Genomic DNA, 10,192 nt, shown 5'->3' on the forward strand with positions numbered 1-10,192 from the left:
CTGTGTGCATAGGACAAGGCTGGATACTGGTGATCTTCTGCATTAAAACCAGACATAATTCTTTACTGGAAACCACTGCATGGACTCAGGAACACTTCCAGAAATCTCTGTCTGTAAACACAGTTCACCCTGAAATCCACAAATGCAGGTTAAAGCTCATCATGCAAAAAAGAAGCCAGATGTGAACAAGATCCAGAATCCTCACTGTCTTCTCCGGACTGAAGCTCATTTAAAATGCTCTGAGGCAAAGTGGAAAACTATTCTGTGGTCCGATGGATAAAATGTGGAATTGTTTCTGGAAAGCATGGACACCGTGTCCTGCAGACTAAAGAGGAGAGGGAGCATCCAGCTTGTTATCAGTGGACAGGCGGAAAGCTGCATCTCTGATGGGATGGGGCTGCATTAGTGCCTATGGTGTGGGCAGTTTCCACATCTGAGAAGCTCCATCAGTGCTGAAAAGTTTTAAAGGTTTTAAAGCAACATCTGCTCCAATCCAGACAACGTCTCTTTCAGGGAAAGCCTTGCAGATTTCAGCAAGACAATGCTGAACCACATCCTGCATCCATCACAGCAGCATTCAGGCTGCTGAACTGGCCTGTCTGCAGTCCAGACCTTTCACCAATTCAAAACATCTGGAGCAACATGGAAGCAGAAATCCAGCAACCACAAGTCCAGGACTGTTGAGCAGCTAGAATCCCACATCAGACCAGAATGGGATAACATTACTCTCCTAAAACTCCAGAAACGGTCTCCTCACTTCCCAGATGTTTACACAGTTGTTAAAAGAAGACAAGATGCTACATGATGCTAAACATCACCCTGGAACTACTTTTTACAGACGCGTTGCTGCCATCAGATTAAAAATGAGCTCATATTTTCCATGAAATAGTAAAATTTCTTAGGCTCACCATCTGATATGTTGTTTATGTTCTATTTGGAATAAAATAAGGGTTGATGAGATTTTGATATCACTGAATTCCTTTTTATTTACGTTTTGCACACAGACCCAGCTTTGTTGGAACTGGGGTTGTATAAATCTACATACCTAAGCTGACATGGTGACTGACACTTCTTTTCTTGTGTGTTACGGCTACAATGCCCTTACATATATGCATCAGGCTTTCTAAATAGTGTCAATCTTTATGTTCCCAGTTTAGGCAGCATGTTATTTTACACAGTGGTCATTAGCTTCAGAGAACCGGTGCGGAAGCGCAAGATCTTCTTCTTAAGAGCATGTGAGGCCTTGATCTTGACGAATGCTTTGGGCTGAAGAGGCGCATCAGATGAAGCAGGAGGTGATGGGAGAGAAAGTTGGGGGGGTAACTGCTGAGGCCAAACTAATGCCCCACTTTCATCCGAGTCACTTGATAAAGAAGTGGAATCTGGAGAGTCAGCTTCACTCATGGTGGAGTCAGACTCTGGACCCTGACCTGGATAGGTGTAGTCCATGTTGGGTTGACCCAGCTGGTGTCTCTCTACTGTACTCTCTTTGTGCCTGTAATGGCGGAGGTGCGGATGGTAGCCTGAGGCTGCATGTGTTTGGTGAGGTTTCCGTGTGCGCCTTGAAAAATGCTCCCTTTGGTTTGAAGTGATGGCGTTTTGGACAGATGCTTGCCTCGCTGGCTGATCAAGGCTGTCCTGGCTGAGATCTAGGGTGGACTGCCATCGTCTGGAGCTGCTGCTTCCTGGTTGCTGTTTCTTGCTCTTGGACTGCATGTTGTGATCCCCCTTGCCAAAGCTTCCACTTCCGCCAGCATCCCTCTCTACGGTGTTGTACCGGCGCTCTGGAAGCCTCTGCAGGCTGCTCTGCGAATGAGACCTGGACGCCTTCTTACCAGCCTTTCTGCTGAAACCACTTCTGTCTTCATTTAGCCGACACTTCTTTTGGCCTCCACTGGATCTGAAGTGTTGGACCTGGTCCTGATGGTGGTCTCTTTCTGGAGAGTATCTGCTTTTACTGGGTTTGGAGCCCTCAGAGCCTCTGTTTGGACTGGAGAGGTGATGTGCGTATGTTCTAGTGGAGGCCTGGCAGGGCTGGGCTGGAATATACTCTGCACTGACCAACTGCTCCTCAGGAGAAGAAGACTTTGTCAGAGCTGCTGGGGAGGGATATTTAGAAAAATGTTGGGGTGAATCACACTCAGCAGTGCTGGAGTAGCGGTGGGCCTGTGGTACTCTGGAAGAGGGGTAGTCAAATGAGACTGATTGAGGAGTGTTCATCATTGAGGTGTGCCTGGGCTTGTGATAAAGCCCCAGTTGATGCTGGACAGTTTGATGGAGTTGGTGATGATATGGGGACAATGCATCTTCAGCATACCCAATCCTTTGGTACTGCTCCTGATCCAACTTATGGCAATCCTGTGAAGCACCTCTGTCTAAGCATTGGGAGGGAGTGGACATGTCTGGAAGAGAAACCTTATTTGATGGAAGGTGTTCATCCTTCCGGGAGAAGCTACCTTGCCTCACCCCACTAACAGATTTGGCATCATGTGCCAGGCTGGTTCGGGGCTTTGAGGGCCTTGTGGGCAGCGCTTGACGTTGGCTCAGACCAGATATGAACATCTCTAACTTTGGGGCGCCTTGATCAGCTTGCTGACTGGTTTCTGTGTCTCTAATCTTGCCTAAAGCATCAGAAACAATGACCTGTCTTGCCAGTTCTGGCAACCACATTTCCTTCCTCTTTGGCTCCCCAGTCGTCTCAGAGGGCAAGAAAGAACAAGTGACCTCATGCTCGGAGTTTAACTCAGGGGATCCATTTTCTTTGACTTCATGGACCTCTTCTGAGAAACAGAGAAAATAAAAAAAAATAGAAATTCTGAACAAGCATATCATCTGATCCAACAAATAAGAAAGACTAACACTATGAATCATTCCGACCATTTTATTAGTACATTACACTTAATGAACCATCTGAGCTTAATCCCTTGACCACCAAGGCGAAGGTCTTTTATGCAACGACTTTGGTTTGTCTGTCTGTTATCAACTCAAAATGTTATGGACAGATTTTGATTAAATTTTCAAGAAATCTCAGAAATGGGATAAGGAACAAGTGATCCGATTTTGGGGGTGATCGGGATTACTGCCTGGATACAGGAATTTTTGGAAGGATTCTTTACTATGGGGAGATGGGGATCATTTTGCCATTATAGCTTCTAACTGAAAAAGTATGCCCACAATCATTGGCAAATAATGATGGCTTGGCAAAGGTCTGTGCTCTCTGAGTGCTTCTAGTTTCTGTTTAAATAATTTTTTATCTAATTAATTTATGTATTTGTTTTTATTTACTTTTATTTATTTTTTTCATTTTTTATTTACTTTTATATTTATTGTTAATTCAAAGAACATTTAATTGTATGTAATTTAATTCTAGTCTTTTTCTTTTTTTTTTCTTGCCTTTATTTTGTTTCAGTGTATTTCTAAATAAATTTAGGCATTAACAGAAAAATACAAATACTGTTCTTAATTTACAAAAAAGTTCCCAACTAAGTTGACACAATTACATAAAAATACTAAACACTAGAACAATCTGACAAGGTTTTTTTTTTTTACAATATATCATAAGAACTATGACACTATTATTTGAAAATGTAAACCAATAATCAATACATGGCTTAATAAAATGAGATTTACCATAGTTCCCTATTTTCCCAACAGAGCACTTCGGTTTCAGACTTCAGGTTTGTTTGTGGTTCCTAGAGGTTCTTAAAGTAGAATAGGAGACCTAACCTTCAGTTTTCAGACCAGTTTCTGTGGAACCAGCTCTCAGTTTGGCTTCAGGAAGCTGACACACACCTTTTCCTTTAGATCAGGCTTCAAACTTTCCTTTCTGACAAATGTCCTAGTTAAGTCTAGCTGGGTGACCCTTATCCATCCCTTTAGTTCTGCTTCTATAATATGAAACTACATTTACAAAAACCTGAAACCACATACAGTACACATGTACCTGGCGATTACCTGTGGACGAATGTTTGCAGTATCAGATAGAGATGATGATTATACCTGAACTGAGTTGTTTGTCCTCCAGTTCAGTAGGCTCTGCTCTTCTGACCTCAGAGTTCACCTTCAGCTCTCCCACCTGCTGTTCTAAAGAAGACCTCACACCAGTATGAGTATGCTGGAGAACACCCTGAAATATAAAAAAGGCACAATAAGTTAAATAGTTATATGTTCTTAAGGCAAAAATCTTATGTCCTCTACCAAAAATGCTAAATCAAGAACATTAAAATGTCATTCCCCCATTACAACATCATACGTTACCGCTGACCTCCACACACACACACACACACACACACACACACACACACACACACACACACACACACACACACACACACACACACACACACACAGAGGAGACAAAGTTAGCAAAATGAAAAGAAATTCTGGTTTTAAAAGATAATTCCCTTTTTTAACAGAATTTATCGCATCATTAGAAAATAAAAAAAGACTACCCTCGGTTAAACAAAATCAACAACTTACAAAAGAGAGCGATGATAGTTAATCCCTAAACAGCAGCAGCTGGTCAGCTGACGACTACAGAGGCCCCTAACATGACTAACCAAACCCATGTGTTGGACATTTGGGAAAAGAATGCAGAACCAGAAAATTCTGAAAATTCCCCATTTGATGAACAGAATAACACAGCAAAAGGTTTAACATTGTTTTATAAAGCATCTATTACTTGTCAAAAACTTTACATCTAAGGAAACCATCAGCATTACTAGAAGAAAGTGTACATCTCGGAAGGGTAGATCGTAGAGAACTGTGTTTTCTGTATGATTTCCATTAAAATATTCAGATTATTCTGACAGACCATGTTGTACACAGGCAGGACACATGACCATAAGAATGCAGACAAACTGTCTTTATATTAATGATGCTTGCTGCTTAAATACCATTACAGTGGATGGAAAGTTAAATGTTAAACCTACTATATGAACAGAGAAATAAACAGTGTGTATGCTGCAGCTGTTTACATTCAGCTGAGAGTTTTCATCTTCCTCGGCCCCCCTATCATACGGTGTTCCACAAGGTTCCATCCTTGGGCCTATTTTACTTTCCATTTACATGCTTCCCATAGGTCAAATCATTCAAAACCACAATATAAATTTCCACCTATATGCAGACGACACACAACTATACGTCCCGCTGGCTACGAACGACCCTGAATCATTCACTCGCATTTTTAACTGTCTTTCCGACATAAAGGTCTGGATGTCTCAAAATTTTTTGGAACTCAATGAATCAAAAACAGAAATAATTCTATTCAGTCCATCTCAAGTCACTCAAAATCGCACTTCTCTTGGTAGTTTATCCAATCTGGTAAAACCATCTGCCCGTAACCTGGGAGTTTTTTTAGATTCGCAATTTGATTTTAGCCCTCAGGTTACAAAGGTGGTCCAAGCTTGTTTTTATCAGATTCGTAATATAGCCAAGATCAAACATTTTATTTCCCAGTCTGAACTGGAAAAGGTGTTACACGCACTAGTTCCCTCCCGGTTGGACTATTGTAATGCGCTATACACAGGTTTAGGTCTGAAGTTGCTCAGTCGTCTCCAGCTGGTCCAAAACTCTGCAGTAAGACTTTTAACAGGCACTAAAAAACATGAACACATCACCCCTATCTTAGCTTCCCTACACTGGTTACCGGTCAATTTTAGAATTGATTTTAAAATCTCATTAATTACTTTTAAAGCCCTCCATGGTGTAGCCCCCACCTATATTTGTGACATGCTCTCCCCCTATGTCCCGGGTCGGTGCCTGCGCTCCTCAGGTCTGAGCCTCCTGACTGTGCCCCCCTTCACTTTTTAATGGACACCCTCCAGCCAATCAGAATTGAGTATTCACCCAGACCATGGTATAATCCAAGTTACTATTTTTCTTTTCATGTCTTATAGTGTAACTCTGTATGTCTGCCTATCACGTGACTGGAAGGTCAACAATTTGATATTGTTCATAACTCAGATAATAACATGTTCACATGTGAGTAGATTTAATTGAATAAACTGAATTGGATTGAATTGAATTGAATTGAATTGAATCAGCTTCTTTGGCTTTCTTCCTGTATAATTTATTGGACATTAAGATATACTTGATCATTTCAAATTGGTAATACACGGAAGAGTTTCTTACTTTTCTTTATCAGATTGATTACGAGATTGATTATATGTTACTTATTTGTAGTGATATTCACTTTGGAAAAGATTTTCACGCATTAATTTCACTTTTGTATTTGAAGCCCTCTAACTTTTTATACTTGGTCAAGTGCTCTCTGAAACTAATCCTTTAAAGGTCTCTGTCAATGAAAGGAGAAAAGTAAAACTTTGGCTTTCACTAAATACATCATTGGAAAGGTCTCCATCTGGAGAATGACACATGTCAGTATGAAAACCTTACATGACCGCTTCTTTGAAAAACTGACTTTTGCACCTGGACATCAGTGCTTTTTTGAAAGCTCATAATTTAACAACAAAGGACTAAACTCATGGGGCCAACTGTTAAAGAGAGCTCTTGACCTGAGCTGTCATATAATAACTTCGTGTTATACTCACCTACTGGGGGCGCAGTGAAAGGTCCATATATGTAACGCTTGACCAAGCGTTACACGTGTGGACCAAGTCCATATATGGCGAGTAAGGAGTGAGAACATGTTGTTAAGACTGATCTAACAAAAATAGATACCCAGCCCAGATACCCAATGCCTCCCAGTACGACATATCTGGAACACCTCACCAGGGAGGCGTCCAGGGGGCACCTAACCTGATGCCCGAGCCACCTCATCCGGTTCTTCTCGATGTGGCGGAGCAGTGACACTACTCATAGCCTCTCCCGCGTGAGATAGCTTCTCACCCTTTCTGTTTCCACCCTGTGGAGGAAACTCATTTCGGCTGCTGGTTTTCACGATCTTGTTCTTTGAATCACACCTATAGTCACCTACAGCTCGTGATCATAGTTGAGGGTAGGAACGAAGTTTGACCAGTAAACAAAGAGCTTTGCCTTTTGGCTCGGCTCCTTCTTCCAGACCAATGCAGAGTGTGCATCACTGCAGACGCCACACCGATCTGCCTGCTGATCTCCCACTCCATCCTTACCACACTCAGATCCCAAGATACTTGAATTCCTTCACTTGGTGCAGGACCTCATTACCGACATGGAGAGGACACTCTACCCTTTTCCGTCTGAGAACCATTGTCTCAGATTTGGAGATGCTGATTCTCATCCCTACCGCTTCACATTCAGCAAAGAATCGCTCCAAAAATGGATTGGTTGCAAAAAACTGAGTAAAAAAACTATTAGAAAGGACAAACAAGTCAGTGTAGAACTGTGTGTGTAAAATGTAAAGAACATTTTAAGTTCATTACTTACTATGTTGACTGAGTGACACTGGCTACGTTTACATGATGTTTTTTTTTATTTGGAATTAATTATTCAGATTTAAATAATTTGGAATTAAAGAATTCTCTTTCACATTTTCATGGAAATATTAATTCCGAATTGAGGTTTACGTGGAAAACACGTTTAACTACCTTTATTCAATTCCGCTTTAGGGAAGGGTTTTGATTGGACAGAGGGCAGATGTGATGTATTTATGTCTACTGGAAAAAAAACATAAACAAGAAAAAAAAAACGCAAACTCCAGTTCCTGCTTCTATTCGTTTTGTCTACAACATGGAAGACCACATAATAAGAACCATTTTTGCTCTGATATTGATTCTAGTTTGGAAGCAGCAGCTCGACACCAGCATACTAGGTCAGCAGAGGAGGAGAAGGAAGATAAAGTACCATACTGTCATCCCAACAGGACAAGGGAACGAGCATGCGCAGAGCGACTGGAATTAATTTAAAGCGGAATGAAGGTAGAAATGATCGAGGAATTATTAAATGCAGATTTATATATATATATATATATATATATATATATATATATATATATATAATATATATTAAAATAATTTGTACCATTTATCGCCATGTGATATGTCAGAATGATTGTAGTGTAAAAGGTATCTGTCAAGTAGACATATATGAGATTGTAAATGGCTTTGGGGGAAGGTTTTATCATAAAGTAATGAAACAGATCTCAGAAACAGGATACATCAGATATGATTCATTAGGTGAGGTTGATGGGCTCACTTTGAGTCCTATAGAACTACAAAGAGATCTGAACAGTGGTCCAGACAAATGGAAGTAATAGATGCCATTCAGTTAATTTTTTATCTATATCATTTACAGGGAACTTACAGAGAAAATTCACAATCAATTCCAATTTCATTCACTCCAATCTTCTCCATTCATTCCAGTTTTTATTCTGAATAAGCCCCACCCCTTGGCCGCAGACCTCCCTTTGCCTACTGTACACAACACTTGTACTACATGAACACAGCAAAGAATGCCTGCGTAGGTCGGGCCATGGCTCTGACCCAGTGACCTTTAATCTCTTTAATCTGGCCCTCATCATGACACAGAAGATCTGTGTTACTGTGGCAACCATGTCCTGGCTTGTAACAAAACAATCTCTTTTTCTTGGCACCATGTAAGCTGCACAGCTGTACTTCTAATCAAGTTTTTGCTTTGGAGACCTCTTAAGTGATAGGCTGAGTCATTGAACAGCCCTCCAACCATCCGCCCCTTGGTCCAATCAGAGCAGGAACATGAATAGCACAACTGTGTTTGGGAAACACTGCGAGGTGTGACATGAAGAAACATGGCCACACAGCTGCACATGTTTCCAGTGAAGACTTACAAGTACACACGTGTTATGAAGCAGCGTGGACACATGCAGTCAGCCCACAATGCCTCACTGTCTGACTGCTGACCTTCAGACCAGTCGGTGGACAAGTGACACGTTCAAGTGCATTTCAACAGCAGCTGCTGAAGAAGGACAGTTTCTGTTTGCTCTCCTTTGATTGGAGTTAGTTCCAGCATTCCTGCCTCCATTATCACTTTAACATCACATCCAGTCACCATCTGAACTCTTTCTAAGGTTTTTCTGTGTTTCTCCCTCTGATGACAGGAATCAGTGACCGTCATGCGGTTGTTATGGTTGTCCACATACAGACTATAAAGCACAGCAAACATTTCTTTGTGCCTCTCAGTTTCTGCATGTACAGGAGACCATGAAGCTGTGCTGCCTCCTCGCTGCTGTTGGCAGTCACATGACAGTCAGCAGATCGTAGTGAGTAACAACACACACAAACACACATTCTGTCTCTCCAATGTTATTCTTTTCCTATTGTCCTCTATCCCTGTTTTCATTTCTTCTCGTACATCTGCTCAGGAGGACTGTGGGATGAAAGACGACTCTGACTGAACCTGAGCTGGTATCTCAGGAATATGTTTCATAATAAACTATCAACAGGACAAAATGATCACATGACTGCATGACCTGTACACATTGAGTATAATTATGCCAAAATATGGAGTGAAATAAGTGGCAAAAAAAGTTACATATGATGGTCACATGATTTATAACATGTAAAAAATCTGTGAGTAACTTTGGGTTCTTGCAAATGTGTTTGAATAAACATAAACACCTTCAACAATCTGAACACATGAAATAACTTAATGTAACGTTTTATACTGCACAAACATATATACATACTTATACATGCATACACATTTTGCACACAGATTTTTACCTTACACGTGATCAGTTTTGTTATTCAAAAGGCTTCCCGTGCATATAGACTGTTAAATGCATGTGATCTAAGTGTATGGCGGAGTAATAATTTAATATATCATACGAAAATGTGTCATTAATTAAATAAAATAACAATAAATACAATAATGTGTGATTAAAAGTATCACTATTTTATTAAAATACCAGCGAATGTATGTAAAAACATATATAATTATTTCACTATTTAATTAATCATTTCATGGTCCTGTGTTGCAGCGCATCATGAATTTATTTTATCTGTCAGCCTAGTCCATTAAAGTCAGTGGGCGGATCCTGACGCCTGATTGGTTACGCTTTCCACAAGTCAAGACAAATACACGCCAGATAATGGATCGATGCAGAGCTGAGAGTGAACACATTTTATTACACTGTGTTATTCCTCTACGTTGGTTTAGATCCTCTATTAAACAAACCCACATAATAAATTTTATCAGCAACCGCAAATTACCAGGCAGCGTGCGCGGAGAAGGAGCTGCTGACAGAAGCAGCGGATTTGATTGCGGAAGCTCTAAA

At 40.8% G+C, this 10,192-nt stretch overlaps 1 protein-coding gene across 2 annotated transcripts in view; it reads right to left on the bottom strand.

Annotated features, from left to right (window-relative positions):
- Window positions 1-867: 867 nt before the first annotated feature.
- The window catches only part of LOC121654986 (dapper homolog 1-like), a 13,359-nt gene continuing 4,034 nt past the window's right edge, over window positions 868-10,192 (bottom strand). Inside the window, exons 2-3 of one of the 2 annotated variants that reach the window (XM_042009393.1) lie at window positions 4,000-4,126; window positions 868-2,777 (exon numbers count right to left, since the gene is read on the bottom strand). In XM_042009393.1, coding sequence (XP_041865327.1) covers window positions 1,171-2,777; window positions 4,000-4,126 — 1,734 coding nt within the window. In that variant the 3' untranslated portion in view covers window positions 868-1,170. Of the gene's footprint in view, window positions 2,781-3,999; window positions 4,127-10,192 lie in introns of both variants that reach the window. The other variant, XM_042009392.1, reaches the window with a different exon arrangement.

Source organism: Melanotaenia boesemani, chromosome 15 (genome assembly GCF_017639745.1).
Source record: "Melanotaenia boesemani isolate fMelBoe1 chromosome 15, fMelBoe1.pri, whole genome shotgun sequence".
NCBI lineage: Eukaryota > Metazoa > Chordata > Actinopteri > Atheriniformes > Melanotaeniidae > Melanotaenia > Melanotaenia boesemani.